The sequence below is a fragment of the Ostrinia furnacalis genome, unplaced genomic scaffold (assembly GCF_004193835.3).
Source record: "Ostrinia furnacalis isolate ACB-3 unplaced genomic scaffold, ASM419383v2 OfSCF0618, whole genome shotgun sequence".
NCBI classification, from domain to species: domain Eukaryota; kingdom Metazoa; phylum Arthropoda; class Insecta; order Lepidoptera; family Crambidae; genus Ostrinia; species Ostrinia furnacalis.
The window spans coordinates 41,996-61,440 of NW_021130857.1; the positions used below are offsets into that span (position 1 = coordinate 41,996).

General features: G+C 40.1%; 2 protein-coding genes across 2 annotated transcripts in view; one reads left to right on the forward strand and one right to left on the reverse strand.

Annotated features, from left to right (window-relative positions):
• Positions 1-492: 492 nt before the first annotated feature.
• On the reverse strand, positions 493-5,595 carry LOC114366305 (nicalin). The gene is made up of 3 exons (XM_028323137.1): positions 5,311-5,595; positions 4,034-4,221; positions 493-1,332 (listed from the first exon to the last, which is right to left on the reverse strand). The coding sequence occupies exons 1-3, from the start codon at positions 5,483-5,485 to the stop codon at positions 1,114-1,116; spliced, it is 582 nt and encodes a 193-aa protein (XP_028178938.1). The 5' UTR covers positions 5,486-5,595; the 3' UTR covers positions 493-1,113.
• A 4,908-nt stretch (positions 5,596-10,503) lies between these two features.
• The window catches only part of LOC114366303 (sodium/potassium/calcium exchanger Nckx30C), a 60,901-nt gene continuing 51,959 nt past the window's right edge, over positions 10,504-19,445 (forward strand). The window contains exon 1 of the mRNA XM_028323136.1: positions 10,504-11,200. Within this exon, the coding sequence (XP_028178937.1) occupies positions 10,508-11,200 (693 nt within the window). The 5' untranslated portion in view covers positions 10,504-10,507. The remainder of the gene's footprint in view (positions 11,201-19,445) is intronic.

Genomic DNA, 19,445 nt, shown 5'->3' on the forward strand with positions numbered 1-19,445 from the left:
GTTTGTAGCTTCGTGGTATTGTCGATGAGTCGTTGATTCTTTAAATCAACTAACAAGTTGTGATGTTTGAGGAAGTCGGCCCCTATTATAGGCTTGCTTACTGCGGCTACGATGAACTTCCACTTGTATGGTCTTCGAAGGTTGAGGTCGAGTTCTAGTGTCTTCTCTCCGTAGGTAGGGATGATGGTGTTATTTGCAGCGTAGAGATTGAATGGTAATGGTTTACCACACGATCCCTTCTTCTTTGGTATGACTGAGATGTTGGCGCCGGTGTCGATCAGGAATGATAATCTTGAGTTTTTGTCGGTGACGAATAGGCGGTAAGACTTGTTTCCTACGTTGGATTCCGCCTCAGCCAACGTCTAAGTTTGGTGTGTGGTGTGTAGCCTTCCTACTTTTCAGTGTTGAGGAGAGGTAGTTGAAGTAAAACTCAATTGCTGGTTCAGAAGGGAATAATTTATTGGCGAAACAATGCCATATTTATTTACAAAACTTATGTACAACTAGACTACCTAAGCAACCATACATTTTGACCAATCGCCGTTTGATGTTATATTCTTGTCGTCTCGCTCCCACGATGTCTCTCTGTCACCGGGTTCGCGCAGTGTTCCGAGTGCGGCGCGAGTCTTCTGTCTCGCTCTCACGCTACCTCCTTGTCGCGCGGCGCGCGCGCGGAGTGCGAGGGGAGGTGTCGACTGGAGTGCCCGCTGCCCCCAGCCTCGATCTTTTCGACGGCGGGCAGCGGCGCAGGACGCACGCGTGTACCGGAGCGCGACGCGGCGCGTGCCCACGCGGCTCGCCGCTCCACGCGTGGGCGTTGGTGATGCTGCTTGGTGACAGTGGTGCGAGCGGTGCTGGTGCTGCGATGAGGGACGGTGCGACGTGCAGTGGTCACAACGAAACAGCTCTTCTCAGAGCTATGCAACGGCTCTTGTCAGGGCCACATTCCTGTTTCTATTATGATGACCAATGTGGTGTTTCTGTGCTGAAAGTTATTGCTTGTGACTTCGGCTGCAAACATTCATTGTTTCGATTCGAAGACGATTTTTATTGTGGTCGCTGGCGGCTACAGGTTCCTTGTCAGGACTACGGAACCCTAAAAACGACGAGAAATCATTTCAATACCATTTCCACAAGACACATACCAATCTGATACCCGTTAGAAGACACCCCGTTGAACATAGCCTCGAGAGCAGTGCCGGACTTGTCATCGGTGATCATGCTGTGCTGCAGATCTTGGATGATGTCTTCAAATTCTGGCGCCCACTGTGCGAAGTAGACTGGAGCGTTCACTTCTTGCTGGATCATAGCCATCTCTAGGAGTTGGATGTGCTGTAAAAGAAACATGTAATCATTGATTATTCCAATATACAATACCCGGCGGTAAATATTGCACATCGACCTTTAGAAAGAGACAATCGGCTAATTTCGGTTTCGTAGAGCGTTATCACTGTCGCACTTGAACAACGACTGACAATGTTTTGTCAAAGTGTAAACAAATTCACAATTGATTTTGTGAATTAAATTGCTAAAAACTTTTTATAGTCGTGAAAGAAAAGTGGTTCACAATGTGTTAAAGTATTTGTTGAAGAGAAATACTAAGGGTTCGGACAATATTTTCATTGAATAATGTTTTGTCAATGACGTTTTGTCAATCGTATAGGTAGTGTGCGACAGAGATAACGCTCTACGAGCCGAAATTAACCGATTCTCTTTCCAAAGGTTGATGTGCAATATTTAATGCCGGGTACTGTATCATTTTATCAGTTGAACACTGCTGTACCGTTGTACAATTTCGGAACAAAAACAGGCTGTATAACATTAGGATTCCAAATTCTGGGGAATTACACGGAAAAAAAATAGTCACTAATTTTCAAGAAGCTTCCTTCACAACAAAATATTACATACAACAATATATGAGTAGCATTTTGTTTTAAGAAACTTTGAAGAAAACAGGGTCAAAGATTATACATTCTTTTGTATGCATTAGCAAGGTGCTAACCTACTTTTCATGAATAATTTATTTTAAAGTCTTTTAAAAACAATGTTTTCTTTTTAATTTAAAATAAGTTGGATAGCTTGGTGCTAACCAAATGAAACAGGTAATCTATTTGATGTAAATAAGAACTTTTTCAAAAAGGACACTTATTATTAGATCTAGCGCTTCATTCAGCCAGTGCTTGAGGTATGGGAAATGGCATGGGAGGGGACATAGGGGGAACATAGAGGGGATAACATTGACAATTTATTATTATGATGTGACAAAGCACACTAACTGAAGTCTCGTTAATGTTTGTCGTCTCAAAACACCCATGCCGCTCCTATACTTACCTCAGGCACTGACTAAGTTAAATGCTAGATAAAAGTAGAGGTAAATTCATGCCTTACCTCTTTCTCTTCAGGCGTAAGAATGGTGTCATTCTTGGGCAGAACCAGGAGCAGTGCTCCGGCTTTGGCCCGGATCTCCATGAACTGGTCGATGCTGACGTCCTGGACTCTAGCCACCACGCAGTGGCGAGAGGTGCTCCAGGGAGCGGTGACATTGATATAGCATACAAATCTGAAGTACGCAGTACTGACGACTAATGGGGCAGCAAGGTTTTGAAGTGGAGGCCGCGCACCGGAAAACGCGGCGTGGGACGTCCACCCACAAGGTAGACCGACGACATCATAAAGATAGCAGGAAGGCGCAGGACGAAGGCCGCTACCGCTACCAACCGGGCAATATGGAAAGCATTGGGGGAGGCCTATGTTCAGCAGTGGACGTCCTATGGCTGAGATGATGATGATGATGATGATGACAAATCTGCAGTCTTGCTGACGATTGACATCTCAAAAACACCCTCCTGTGCCGCTCCTATACCTACCTCAGGCACTGACTAAGTTAAGAGCTAAACCTGTAGGTAAATAATAAAAGTAGAGGTAAATTCATGCCTTACCTCTTTCTCTTCAGGCGTGAGAATGGTGTCATTCTTGGGCAGAACCAGGAGCAGTGCTCCGGCTTTGGCCCGGATCTCCATGAACTGGTCGATACTGACGTCCTGGACTCTAGCCACCACGCAGTGGCGAGAGGTGCTCCAGGGAGCGGTGACATTGATATAGCATACAAATCTGAAGTACGCAGTACTGACGACCAATGGGGCAGCAAGGTTTTGAAGTGGAGGCCGCGCACCGGAAAACGCGGCGTGGGACGTCCACCCACAAGGTGGACCGACGACATCATAAAGATAGCAGGAAGGCGCAGGACGAAGACCGCTACCGCTACCAACCGGGCAATATGGAAAGCATTGGGGGAGGCCTATGTTCAGCGGTGGACGTCCTATGGCTGAGATGATGATGATGATGATGATGACAAATCTGCAGTCTTGCTGACGATTGACATCTCAAAAACACCCTCCTGTGCCGCTCCTATACCTACCTCAGGCACTAAGTTAAGAGCTAAACCTGTAGGTAAATAATAAAAGTAGAGGTAAATTCATGCCTTACCTCTTTCTCTTCAGGCGTAAGAATGGTGTCATTCTTGGGCAGAACCAGGAGCAGTGCTCCGGCTTTGGCCCGGATCTCCATGAACTGGTCGATGCTGACGTCCTGGACTCTAGCCACCACGCAGTGGCGAGAGGTGCTCCAGGGAGCGGTGACATTGACATAGCATACAAATCTGAAGTACGCAGTACTGACGACCAATGGGGCAGCAAGGTTTTGAAGTGGAGGCCGCGCACCGGAAAACGCGGCGTGAGACGTCCACCCACAAGGTGGACCGACGACATCATAAAGATAGCAGGAAGGCGCAGGACGAAGGCTGCTACCACTACCAACCGGGCAATATGGAAAGCATTGGGGGAGGCCTATGTTCAGCAGTGGACGTCCTATGGCTGAGATGATGATGATGATGATGATGACAAATCTGCAGTCTTGCTGACGATTGACATCTCAAAAACACCCTCCTGTGCCGCTCCTATACCTACCACAGGCACTGACTAAGTTAAGAGCAAGACCTGTAGGTAAATAATAAAAGTAGAGGTAAATTCATTACCTCTTTCTCTTCAGGCGTAAGAATGGTGTCATTCTTGGGCAGAACCAGGAGCAGGGCTCCGGCTTTGGCCCGGATCTCCATGAACTGGTCGATGCTGACGTCCTGGACTCTAGCCACCACGCAGTGGCGAGAGGTGCTCCAGGATGTGAGCGAGCGGCCTTCGAGATTGATGCTGGAGCTGCGGCAGCCTGGAATTTGTAATTGGAATTGTTTGAGTACTCGTAAGATGACTAAGCCTAGGCGCAGACTACCGATTATTAGTTGACCGATAGTTGGGTCGGGTAAGTATGGAGATGTATGAAAGTGCACACTTTACACTGATTTGGTAGCAGCCGATTCTTTATAAAAATTTAAATCGGGCCCATCTATCGGCCAACTAAAAGTCGGTAGTCTGCGCTTAGGCTAATGATTGTACCATCAAAACATATCAAATCAAATCAAATCAAATCAAATCAAATTCGTTTATTTGTGGAACATAGGTAAATAACATATTATGACATACCGAGCCTACAAAAAAGATTTACCACCTGACATCAAGAGAGTCGTGTGAAATGAATTTTCACACAAGTATGGCTCTCGAAGAAAACATAATCTGAGGAATCAACCAAAGAAGTGGCTTAATGTTGAAAAACAGATTGCCATGAAGCAGAAACAAAAAAAAATTATAAAGACCAAGTCTTCTTTGAAATAATTTAATTAAAAGTATTTCATACAACAATAGCGGGGTGAGCAGTGTAAAAAAACAAAACTTTTATCATTCAACACTTTTTTATCATTACAGAGCCTATTTTATGCCTCTCAGACTTAAAACTAATTCTTCAGTACACGGGAATTGAGGATTGTTTACCCAGATAGATAAGGTTTGTACTACAGGTAGATAGGTAAGTCATGTAGGTCAAATTGTTATTACTTGAAAGAGTACACAATATTAAATAAAACGTAACATTTTCGAAATATTATTCTGTTTATAATGTACATGGAATTAAGTTTATTATCATCTACTGCTAAACATACTCCTGTCTGTAGCCAGTAGGTATAATATCAAAAATACAGTCTTCAAACTCTTTTATTAGGGCAAAACATTTTTTAGTTTTTACATGCCAATGCCTTAAAGGACACCTAACAAATGCTACATCTGCTTCTTGATTATACCCTTCCAGACTTGGACAACATCATTAGCTTCAGTAAATTAATCTATTCAAGAAAGATAACCTCAAAACTGTAGATAATCGATTTTTATTTCATCAATGAAAACCTTCACATATCGGTGCACTTACCGTGAGGGACGGTGTGGAGGTCGTATTGTTGCATTCTGTAGACCGAGAACTCATGAGAAGCCGCCACTGGGTTCACAGGAGACATGATGATAAAAATAGGCAGAGCAACTAGGAGATAGTATGGCAAATAGCCTCTAAATATTTCGGCGAAGCCGTCCGCTTCGTCCAACCACATCTTGCTTTCTAGTTATTAAATAGACGTAATGAAATTAACCAAAAACCAATTTTTAGCACATAATCCAATTAGAAACCCTACGTGTGATAACTCGGTCAATGACATTTATTTTTTTGAGTGACAGTCAGTGTTGCCAGTCGGGTCTAGTCAGAAATTACCAGAAATATAAAAAAAAAGTAACCTTTTTGAATCAAAAGTAACCTTCATACGGGGGGGGTGGTGCGGAGCGATGATTGTGTAAGGTTGTTCATGGATGGAAAATGAATACAATTGATCATCTAAATTCGAAAAGTGACCAGCCGTATAAAAACGTTTCATGGATTTGCGTTTTATTATCGAAAAACATTCGCTAAAACTCATTTTTTTTAACAAATAATAAATCAAATTCAAGTTTAAATGCACTTTATGACATAATTTTTAAATTGTCTCTATTAATATTTTTTACTGAATAACCTGTAAAGTTAATTCTACAATTTCTGAAAAATCACCTAAAAGTAACCTTTTCATTAGTGTAACCTAAAAGTAACCACAGCAGTTCAAAAGTAACCTAAAAGGTTACAAAAGTAACCTTCTGGCAACACTGGTGACAGTTCGTATCGTACTGTTGTTCGTTCACAACTAGTTTTCATGTCATTCGACTAGTTACTCGATTATTAGTGTGAATGACTATGAATTGGAATCGATTATTTGAGAGACATACATCAACAGAAATATTTTTTTTGTATCTTCTTACTGTTTTAGCTACCTCTAATAAAGAAAATGTGGTTTACACAAGAAAACAAAACGAACGATTGTCAATGCCAAAAAACAAAAATTAAAAAAAAAATTACTTCAACAACTTTCTGGCGGGAAAGTAAACTTCATGTTTAGGTAGGTTACATACACGGTTAAACGCTAAGGTTACACGTAAGTGAAAACAATTTATTAATATTGAAAGTTGCTCCTAAATCTAAATAAGATCTAAAGCTTTAACAGTTTTTTTTTTTAATGTTCTATAGATAAATATTTTAACTAATTTCTACCGACCTACACCTATTCATCGGGTTCCAGTAGAAATGCATGGGATGGAAGAGAAAATAGCCATTAATGAATCGGTGATAATTATTACTGGCACGTGTAACACATATAAATAATTATCAACTTTTACCTACACTCCATGTAATGGATTTTATGATTATTGGCACGCTGTTAAGAGTAAGCATTGTTAATTGAAACAAATTGAAAGATATTTTATGTAAGAGATGGCGTAACAAATACTATGGTAGTATTTATAAGTACCTTGATTATGTACCTTGATTATGCTATCGTCTGTACTTTCAATGTAGTACGTGGTAGTACCTTGTGTAGATTATTCTATCGCATGTATCACGGGGAGTGCTCCGAAGAATTATCCGGACTTATTATTCCTGCCGCCACTTTTCGCCACCGACCTACCCGACAGCACTTCCACCCCCATCACTTAGATGGTTGGCAGTCCACAACAGTACGTTTCTCTAGAAACTTCCTGCCCCGTACAACCAAACTGTGGAATGGACTGTCGTCTGCGGTGTTTCCGGACGGATACGACCTGCAAGCTTTCAAGAAGAGAGCGTATCTTTATCTTAAAGGTCGGCAACGCACCTGTAACGCCCCTGGGTCTGCGGGTGTCTATGGGCGACGGTAATCACTTACCATCAGGTGATCCGTCTGCTCGTTTGCCTCCTATCACATAAAAAAAAAATAGCATTAACCTCTGCAAGGGCGATGGAGCGGGCTATGCTCGGAGTTTCCCTGCGTGATCGAATCAGAAATGAGGAAGAAGATTCGCAGGAGAACCAAAGTAACCGACATAGCTCGCAGAATTGCTAAAATCAAGTGGCAGTGGGCGGGGCACATAGCTCGTAGAGACGATGGCCGTCGGGGCAGAGAAGTTCTCGAGTGGCGACCACGGGCTGGAAGACGTAGCGTGGGCAGGCCTCCTACTAGGTGGACCGACGATCTGGTAAAGGTCGCGGTAAGAGCCTGGATGCGGGCAGCGCAGAACCGTTCTTTATGGAAAACCTTGGGGGAGGCCTTTGTCCAGCAGTGGACGTCATTTGGATGAAATGATGAATGATGATGATGAACCTCTGCCTAGCCGATTGGTTCGCTTACAGGATTTACCAAACAGTCGTGGTGTCGCCAATAGGAAGTTTAGTCGCAAACTCGCAATATGTTAGTAGTTATGTAGAGCAGTTGCCCGGCAAGCCAAAGGTCGTAGGTTCGATTCCCGCCTTATGCAGTTAGATTTTTTTCAAGTTATTTATAAATAATTTACAAAAACATGTTAGTGTGATAAGCACGAGCATAGTACCTACCTACCCATAGTAGGTATAAAATGTTTATTAACAAACGATGCTTGCATAAGTAAAGCAGAAAATCTAACGCATAGCGTTGAATAGAGCTCTGTGATTGGTTCGTGTGTGACCCTGTGCGTCCACGCGCACTGTGAGATCTCATAGTAATGTTTGTGAATACGGGCGTTAATCTGTTCTGATTCTCATTGGATTTTATTTCCTACTTACAAGTGTTTTATTTTTGGTGTCAGCTTTGAGCTTTCCTTGCAGGTTGGCGCTACACCGTATTTTTTAGATTTTTATCTCTCCTTATCTTATAAAACTTTTAGATTTTTTTATCTTATTAATTTGATTTATCTGTGTATTTTGGTAGAGATTTCGTTTCCGTAAGCGTCAGCTCAATAGGTATAATACGGCGGGATAATCAGCATCCTGTATTCCAGACCGTTCCCGATAGCTTGTAAATAGTCTGGATTACGAAGGGTTATCTTCGGACCCTGTTTTCCCTGGACCAGATTTCGGTAATGCCTAATTACATTTAATGAGAATTCATTAATTTAAGTAAGATTTTTACGTAGATTCTTAGAACGAAAGACAATAAAAATTGTAATAGAAAAGTAGTCAATGCATCAATGCATTACCTTACATGGCAAGTCGCGACTTACGCCAGTATTCACAAACATTACTATGAGGTCTCACAGTGCGCATGGAAGCACAGGGTCACACACGAACCAATCACAAAGCTCTATTCAACGCTATGCGTTCAAAACGCTGCTTCACTTAAGCAAGTATCGTTTGTGAATATGGGTGTTAATTCTTTATGCACGTACGTCATCATCATCATTATTTCAGCCATAAGACGTCCACTGCTGAACATAGGCCTCCCCCAATGCTTTCCACATTGATTGCTTCCCTGCTACCTTTACAATGTCGTCGGTCCACCTTGTAGGTGGACGTCGTACGTAATCCGTACGAATCCTTGTTCGTACTTAGTGATTTAATCATTTAGTTATTCGTATAGGAGTAGCGGGGGTGGGAACCAAATATGGGATTCATCCCGTTTGTCATAAATTCTGATGTAATTAGTATTATTATTTTGATGTAAATGTATTTATAGAGCTATTTTCGATGAAGTTTGAGTTAGAGTAGTAAAACGTAGATAAAGAGCATCATGTACCTAGCATCCGTGAAACTAACCATCGTTATTGTAAGTGGGTATTTAATTGCAACCGGTATTCTATCTAATAGACTTTGATTCATAATCAAATCACAAATTATTGCGTTAAAGTTGCAGCAGCATGTAAACGTACGTTATTAATTTACACGTATTTTAATTGTCATGTGCTACCGTGTACCGTATGGAAATACTACTACGGCCGTCAATATTTACTATGAAGCTCGTAGTACGGCGGAACGCTGAGTTTCGAAGCGACATACACGCGAAGTGTGTTTTGGCCCCTACTTAAAGGAGATAAGGGTGACATTTACATATTTTACGGTTTCATAACAGCCGCAAGAGCTTTTAGGTGCTGTAAGTATTTGTTTATCAGCATTCAGTAATCAGCAATTGATCCCGCGGGCGGTCCGGTACCTATCAAGGAAACGCAGTACGAATCGAAAACCGGGAGAAGCGACTGTGCTAACACTGGTATGCGGTCTCTTTCTATTGTAGCTACATAAATGATTATTTTTTTTAAATAGGTAACTATAAAGGGAATACTATCAAGTTACATTCATCATATTTATGTAGGTAAGTAAGATCTGTACACAAATATGGAGCCAAAATCTCTTGAAGTGAAACATCTAGATTTAAATAACCATCTAGGCTTCTTTTTCCTAGACGGTTGTCTAATCATTGCAATTATTTTAATTAAAAATACAAAATATTTTAATGAATCGTTGCAATAATCTAGGTATCCTTCGACAAATCCTTGCGCACAGCCCGCTATGTTTTGCACGGTTCGCAAATCCGCGTCCGGGCGGGCGGCGGCGACGGGGGCGGGCGGCGCGGCGCAATGCGACGCTATCGAGCGCTGGGGCGGCGGCGGGCAGTGTTGCCAACTTAGCTACTTTATAGCTAGATTTAGCAACTTTTTGATGTCAGGCAGCTACAATTTTTTTTTACTTTTTTAGCTACTTTTTCTAGCAACTATTGATTATGATAAATTTTTACAAAGTATTTGTAACTCGCTATAGCTTGTCTTTCACTTCCGCATTCAAATGCTGAGGTAGAAAGATTGTTCTCCCAAATGAATTAATAAAAAATAAACAGAGGAATAGAATGAGTTTAATAACTCTGAATTCTATTTTATGCATAAAAGATTCGCTCAGGAAAAGCGGCCAGTGCTGTCACAATTACGTTTTTCCTAAAGCCGTACCTAGTTGACAAAATGGGATATTAGATAATTATAATATTCGGTAGATAATCAAAATATTGTCTTCTTTTATTTGTTAATTAAGTAGTCACAGTATTAAAGTTAAGTTGATTAAAGTTTATAGCTGATTTATTAACTGCAGTGTTTATTTCTTTAGTATTTTATTTACTTCTGAATTCAGCTACTTCTAGCTACTTTTTAGGGAGAAAAAAATACTCAATCTAGCTACTTTCTGTTAAATTCCTAGCTACGAGCCTTTGGTAGCTGTTGGCAACACTGGCGGCGGCGGCGGCGGGCGGCGGCAGTGTGCCCTGAGCCTCCGCGCGCGCGGCATGGGGGGCGCGCTCGTGCTCGCGCTTCTGGCCGCGGCGCGCGCCGGCGAGCCCAACGCCACAGACTTCGAAATCCTCACCACAACACCCGGCCAGGAGGACAAACCCGTGCCGCTATTCCCCACAGACCTCTTCAGCGAGGAGCAGCGCCGCTCCGGCGCCGTCATCTTCCACGTGATCGGCATGGGCTACATGTTTGTGGCGCTCGCCATCGTGTGCGACGAGTTCTTCGTGCCGTCGCTGGACGTCATCATCGAGCGGCTGGCCATCCGCGACGACGTGGCGGGCGCCACATTCATGGCCGCCGGCGGCTCCGCGCCCGAACTCTTCACCTCCGTCATCGGCGTCTTCGTGTCCTTCGACGACGTGGGCATCGGGACGATCGTGGGCTCCGCGGTGTTCAACATATTGTTCGTGATCGGTGCATGCGCGCTGTTCTCCCGCACGACGTTGAGTCTGACTTGGTGGCCGTTGTTTCGCGACTGTACCTTTTACTCGATCAGTCTGTTAGTGTTGATATACTGTTTCCGGGACAGCGAGATCTACTGGCAGGAGGCGCTGGTGTTGTTCTCGCTGTACGGCGCGTACGTGATGTTCATGAGGTGGAACCAGCCCGTGGAGCGAGCGATGAAGAAGCTCATCTATAAGAACAAGGTGACTCGCGTGAGGAGCACGGACCAGCTGATGCCGACGGTAAGCTCGCCCGCACAACGCCTTGCATGCCCTCCGTCTCAAGCATAGATTTGGTAACCTCTCCCTGTGCTTACTTAATTCGATGATAACAGATGATCCCTCAAAGATTATTTAAGCTTTGACTTGATTAATTTTTGAAGTGTCAGGGTATTCGCGAATAAGAAAAGCATTTTAAATAGATCCGCTGATTCTCCGGCAATTTGTAATAAATTAACGTTTATTGACAGAAAACTCGATGTCTCAATTGTGTTTAGTGCTTATTAAATGTTGCTCACAAACACCGCTTAATTGTAACGCTATATTTTTATTCTCATTAGTTTATTTATTAAAACAATTTCTGGAGATTCAGCGCCCGCAAAAATCACTCCTTAAAAACCAAGAGCCAAATCTATGTCAATAGAAAAAATATAGAGCCTGTAAATGGAACGTAAACTGTCCTTAGAATCAAATTCCCATTAGTATAGTGCATTTATGTATTAGATTACTAGATAACTGATCTACCTCATTCTGTGTCATAACTTGAAAAATCAAATCCATTAAACCATTAATAATTCACGGAGCTTTCGGGAGCTTTATTCAGGGGATATTTTAATCATTAATTGGAATTCATTGTGTATTCTTGTTCTCATTCATAGATTAATTCGGGACGTTTATTATTAGATGGGATATAAATGGTGTGCGCGAACGAAACGAAAAGTAATCACAGGTACGAGTAGGTTGAGCTTGGCAGTGCTATTTTTGAGTTGGAATCTAAGTTTGGACAGATGTGGATTGAAATAAATTGGGTAAACGAAATTTACACTCTTCAATGATACCTAAATTAGGTATTCGCAATAAATAAAAGTAGCAGATTTATAATAATTAGTTCCGCAATCAGTCATGACATTAGGACTAGTTGGTTACTCTTTCTTATCTACAAAAACAAGCACACAATTATAATTATTAACAATATACTCAATTTAAAAAACTCTATCATAACTCATGACGTAATTAAAAATAGGGCAGGTTTATCAGCTGTTGTTAATTAAATTTTATCTAAACAATTTATTGTGACCTATTTTCATACCAATCATTATTATTTACGTAAAAGTTAACTCGCGATAAAAAGTTAAGGAAAAGTTTTTAACAATAAAAGTTCCTGTAACTTGAAACTAAAATACTTACTTCAGTAATTAGTAAAAATCATACTAATCACTGCTACACAAGTAAAAAAGTAACTAAATCTAAAACACAAACTCAAATGTTTGTGTACTTGCCTCGTGGGACCAAATATTGTTTTACTGTGTAGGTACTATGTTTAGTTTTTAAAAAGTAACGTGCTAAGCTGTTGAAAAAAACATTTTGTTATTTGACACATTTTAGAGTAAATAATAATTTACTATGTCTGATTTATCAAACAACCAAGTCTTACTTTTATCTTCAAATTCTCGTTTAACTCAAGCTATAATTAAGAGAGCGATTAAATTAACTTCATGCTTGCAGCTCTCTTGCCTTCAAAGAAAAATCGGGACTTAACTATTAGTCGCATTGTGTAGCGTCATATCGCGTGGCGTGTATCGTAAGAACTTGCGGCTTGCGTAGCGTACGAGTCAGCAATGAGATGCCAAACGTGTGCATTAGTCGCATTGTGTAGCGTCCTGTCGCGTTGCAGGAATGGTCAGGAGAGCAGTTTAATCAAAGGCATACAACTTGTTAGCTGCATACCTGTCAGCTATGAGACTCTAGCTATAAGCTTCCATTCGGTCGCGTAGCGTAGTGTAACGTTGGCCGAGACGCGAATGAATAAGCCAAGAGAATTTTCTACTTGGGGCATATCTAACGCATATCAAGTTGTGCCGAGTTTGTCACTAACTCAAAAGACACCCTCGGCCACCATGTAACTGTATCGCCACGCCAATGTCAAAATATGTTATTGCACACGTAACACCCACAATTCCTTGTTGATAGGTCAGGGTAGTCATGTTTATGTACGCTGCCAGATTAGAGGTTGTGGATAGTTTGAACAGCGTTGCTAAGGACTACACGCGCTTCGCATTCGCACGGGACACAGAGTAGAAACATAAGTGTAGGACGATACTCTTGCACTTAAATCTTGATTAAACAGAGAAGAAAAGAACTGCAATTGGTCGAAAACTGCTTAATAGGTACTTTGTTACCATTGATTAACAATAATCACTATGGTGAGATTAAAGTTGCTAAAGGTTATAAGTGCACATTTTCTGACCTTATTTTGGTAGCCACGCCCAAATTCTGTGACTCAGTGTGCAATATGCGCTCTCTGAAAATAAATTTTAAAGTTGACACAATTGCGGGATGCGCTTGGATGCGGGCAATGTAGTCAGACGTTGTGAAAATCCTTGGGGACTTTAGTCCAGCAAGTTTCATTTCATTTCAGCAGCTTTTGGCTGAAAAGAAAGATGACTATATTATATAAAAAAGAGAGGTGTATTTGAAAACCTACTCTTGTACCAATATAACACCGGTTATAATTAATGTGTGCTCTATAATGAATCATTTACGAGTATAATTTTTGGGATGTAGCTTTGTATTGTAAAATATTTTATGCTATTGCGTTGGTACCTACAACTAAAGTAAAGAATAACGGGTTCCACCAGTCTGCTTGTGACCACGGCTGTAACAACACAGGCGAAACGTCAAGGTGCAAGTACCCATATACTTCAAAAAATTTCAAGTAAAGCCCGTGATTTTAGTTGTAGTTGTACTGATTTCGTTAGCTTGTGGCTATCGCGATCCCATCGGCAACGTTACGTAACGTGGCCGTCGCGTGATCGCTTCACGTGTCTCGTTCGACTCGATCCCACTGATTGCGTTTATGTATTTTTATGGTAACGATTAGCAACTTTGTTGGTGATAGAGATGGGGGAGTATCGATGTTTTATCGATTTAATTTTGATCATCAAAATACTTCAAAATCAATTCTTCAAGTTGACAACAAAATTATGAGTACGAGAAATATATACAATGCATCCAATCGATTTTGATATTCGTGATCATTAATCAATTAATTGTCGAAAAATAGTATTAAACCTATTAATAATAATTATCCATTTTGCGAAAAAAAATTCACAGACATTAATAATAACGTATCATTTCGATAACCGCAAAATATTTTAGGGAATATTTACTAAGTAAGTGAATGATGTTCCCTGGAGATCCTTTTCATTCAGAATAGGTATCACACAGAGGAAATGTAGGCCTGGATGGATGCGCGTCACGATAAGCGGTGATCACGCCATTTTATCGATTTTGCCCATACATTTTGACGTCGATAAAGTATATCACGGTGCGTGCCGACCTAGCCCGGATAGAGTAGCGTATTGTAGTATCGATATTAAACTTCTGTACTTCACTAGTAGGTCGGTAGGGACTAGGGTGAATTACCCGGTTTTTGATTGCCCCAAATTAGGTTAAGGGTCACGTGAGATTAAGGGGTTGCGGTGTGAAATTCAAATAATTGCCGCGTTGATGTTAACTTCTAGAAACAAAACGGGAAATGCAATCTAATAAGCAATATTATTATTAAATACCACATGCAGTATAAATAAACGATCAAAATATTTAACGTCGCGTAAACCTATCATAAAGTGATAGTTTTTTTTATATGTAAATCTGGTTTATGAAAACACTGATAAAGTTGTAAAGATCTTATGAAATTAGTTGATTAGAAACTAAAATAAAGTATTTTTTTTGCAATTGAGCAGTATAATTAATTATCTTTACGTAAAATAACGATTTTTATCTAAAAATCCAATGGTGAGTACCTAGGTACCAATAATACAAAATGTAAATAAATGAGTTTTAGAGATTTTTGTAAAAGTATACTAACTTAAGAATTCATAATTAAAAGAATAATAACAGCTACGAGGAATCGCTACGAGCCGCTACGGAAGCGTGCTACGTATCTTCGTAGTCGATAATTCTACGGAGCTCAAGGCTACGGCAGATAGCGAAGGATAGATAGTCGGAATTAACGACCATTGTAATTTAGCTCTCTGATAAAATACCAGTTGATTTTCTTGAAGTTGAACCAAAATTATTTCAAGTTTTATTACCAAAGAATTAGTGTTTAAAATAAGTTGGAAAAACCTACTTCATTCTGTAGCAGATTGAAGCTGTCGATTAAGGCTGAGTTGCACCATCTTACTTTGACTTTACAAACGTCAATAATCTGTCAAATTCCATACAAAAATCACTGTATTTGTAAATAAAGGTAGCAGTTTGTATTCGGACAAAAAGGTGTCGTTGCTACTGAAAATATTTTAACAAAAATCACGGTGGTTGAACATCGGGCGATATTCGTAAATATTTGCTTCTACCTCGAATACAAAAGTTTCGGTTCGGAATTTTAGTACAAGACAGTCCAGTAAATCCGTGCGTTTTGTTATTTCGCATTGAACACTACGGCGTAGATAGCTACGAGCTACGGGCTACGAGCTACGGGCTACGGGCTACGAGGCGGCCATTAAAATGATGCACTGTTTTTGTTAGGCGTTCACGAAAAGAGCATAGAAGAGGTTTGCATTGTCTGGTGTGTAGCCGAAAGTAGATATAAACTTAAATGGTGCTATTAAACTTTACTGTAGACGTGGAAATAATATTTTTTATTTATTTAATTGCCCATCACGACACTATAAATGTTTGGTTAATTAGCTGTTTATTGACAGGCATTTGACAACAATCGGATGGATGATTTAATGGTCTATTCTACTTTGATCACCTGGATCAGATCACCTGGATCAGATCACCCAGGTGATCGTAGGCGACACTGGTGTCCTTTGACCCATGGATGATATCACCTAGAGATCACCTCATCTGTAGGTGATCAAAGGACACCAAAGTGTTGCCTATGATCACCTGGGTGATCTAATATAGGTTATCAAATTGGAATAGACCGGTTTAATGCACTTTCTTATTAGTAAAAGGAAGACTTTTTTTGGTGAGAGGTTACTTCTATACTTTTACACTACACCAACCACCCATTGGCATACCTTCGTGTCTGTTGCAAATTCGCAAAGCTAAAATAGAACTGGCAGTTGAAGGCTATAGAAGATTAAATATTTTTTAATAAACAATTTTTAAAACTGCCACGTAACGTAATAGCATGCTCTTGGCGAAGCAGTAAAAATGGGAAAATATAAACCAGATAAAAGTTTTCTTTATTTCTACAAAAATAAATGTTGGTAAAGTTAAAAATAAATCTGTACAGTCAAGCACATCCGAATATATTTTTACTGCATTATCGCACCTAATACAACTACATTAAGATCAGATTAGATTATGACAGTGTTCAGCTGATGTATCATCGTCTTTAATTTTTTTTAACTATTGAATAACACTGAAAGACGTGTTAAAGTCATGGTGTATTTAAAGCGTTTTTGTACACTCGCATTTATGTTAGTCACTAGCTTTCCGCCCGCGGCTTCGCCCGTGTGGATTTTTGTCTGTGACAGAAAAACTTTAGCGCGCGCGTCCATGTTTCAAAAACCTGGATAAAAACTACCCCATGTCCTTTCCCGGGACTCAAACTATCTCTATGCCAAATTTCATCATCGGTTCATTGGTTTAGGCGTGAAAGCAAGACAGACAGAGTTACTTTCGCAGTTATAACATTAGCATAGATATTATAGATGTACTATCGGCAACAGTGTTAACTTCCCATTGCCGGTCATGACGTCTCGTTCTATCGCAAAGAATCACCATTTGATGAGAGCTAGAGCAAAAACGAAAATGGATAGTTAACAGTGGCCGATAGCACAACGTTTAGATGTTTCAAGCAATGGGAGTAATAAATCTTGAACTCACCAACTGTCGCTTTAGTTGCCTTTTTTCATTAGTTCCCCAAAGAGCAGGCAAAGATCATAAACCATGCTGCTTTTGAAAAGAACATGCTGAGTCAATGTTAACGTGAAAGAAAGCAAAGTGTAAAGAGAAGTAGTTTTCCCATGGAGCTTGTGCTGGGTCCAAAACTATATTCCTATGTGGCTAGTGGCGGGGCCAAAATTACATTATGTTCTTTAAATAGAAGTCCTATTTTTTACCCGACTGCGCCAAATGAGGGTTATTTATTTCAGTAAAATACACATCGAACCCGTCACTTAATAACCAAAAAGGAATTTTGTTGATTTTTATTATTGTATGTTGGTTCAAATGTCAATTTATGATTTCCTTTCAACCATTCTCAATGGAATTTACCTACATCAACCCACAAAATCATCTTCACAGCTGAATAGGGATACAAACTCCATCTGACCAGTTAATCCATTAATTCGGGCTTTAACTAGACACCACACAGAGTAAGTTAGGAGTACCCGCATGACGGGCAAACTTCGTAAACTAACAGGCCAACAAAGTTGTTAGTACAGCCATGTTGCATACATTGCGTTGGATACTTGTTTCGTTCAGTTAAATATGATCTGTTATGTGATATGAAAGAGGAGAATTTTCTGTAATTTTACTTTCCGTAAAAACCTTCTACATCTAAGACTTGAAAAAAAGATTATTGAAATCGGTAAAGTGGTCTCGAAGTAAAGGCGTAACCAAGGGAAATAGGGATTCAGTTTTAAATACACAAGAACGAGTGCGTATATTTTTTTTTCAAAAATTTGGGTTAAAACTTCCTATGTTCCTACGTTTTTCCTTGAGTTTTAACCTCTATATACGAACATTGAACCAGTTCAATGGCTTAAAAAGCATGAAAAGGTAACGGGCATAATTATGCAGTTACTTTCGCAAGATTTTCGACCGTCTCTTCTCTCGTATCTACAGCTCATATCAGAATCAGCAAATACGTCAAACACGTGTCCATACTCGATCCAACTCCGTTCCCCCTGTGATATGTACTTTATGTATACTTGTAATAAGCGCTATATTGCAACGACCATGAGTATCTTGACGTAGCCCACGTTTTATAAGGACCATAACGTTTTACTAATACTTCAAACTAAGCACTCGCTGTTAGGAGCCGCGGTTCTCAAAAGCCAAGTGAAGCATAAAGACCACATTCGGGCATTATTGAAACTACTCCAGTGCACATTTTGGCTTCTGTCCAGGTGCAGAAGTAGAGTGGCAAACACTGCGTAATTAGTACGGACGGCGTATCAAACTTAACAATCTTATTTAGTTAGAATAGAGGCGAGTTTGGAGTAAAAATGTCTGTATTTTGGGCAGCATTTAAAGTTTTCCAGAACTCCAGATCTCTACGTAATTTTGTTTCGCATTTGGCGTTTGGTTTGCAGTGGAAATGTACTGTTAATTTTCTGTTAATTTTATTTAATTTGCAATTGGAAAGATTCCGAGAACGATTTATAAAGTTTTCGGAAACATGTTTTGGCAATGACTTTTCGGTTCGTTTTATAAATCTTTTTGGGGTATTAAGTTTGGTGCATTGTTGATTTTATTATTTCAACACATCAAAGGCAATCGGACGGCTTCCCTGGCCTATCTGATTTTTTTAAAGCATCAGTGCCTTGAATATTGTAAGACCGATGGCGAAACGTTGGGTATATCTTATGGTAGTTACTAGGAGTTATTTTGCAACAAAATGTATCAAATGTATTAGAGACAATCTGAATGAGGACAGGTGAATTTAAAAACTTTCAAAAACAGAGGCACCCTATTCTTGGCAGGAGAAAAGAACACACCAAGACAATAGCAGCCTCCGCCAAGGCATAATAGTACAAGTAATTGTTCTTAAGAAGCGTTTTTGTATACGAAAGCGAATGAAAGGAATTATAAACGCTTTGAAACGAACCTTTTTGTGGAACTCAAGTATAATTTTAGTTGCTCAAGAAATCTAAGAAGTCGTAATGAGTTTCTGCTTTAAACATTATTTTACGAGTCGCCAATTCGATTCAAATTATTTGAGTAATAGCCAAAAGTTGGTATTTAGCCAATAATTATTGTTATTTACGTAAATGCTGCTATTTAACTTTAAATATACTTGCTAAACAAATGTTTTAAACGCGAAAGTTTGGGTGGATGGATGGATAAGTTACTCCTGAAAAGAAAGTAACCTACCATTGAAATCTACACACACACATTCTATAAACATCCAACATCCATCACACATCTTTAATAAAATTTAAACCAGCTGTTTTGTCACGTTCACATGCTGGGCTAACTAAACTTTTCTTCGATATTATTTACTCCGGAACTATTTAAGGTGTTTTACCTTTGTCGAAGTACTGCTTACTCAGAGTAGAGTAAAGTAATATCAAAATGAAAT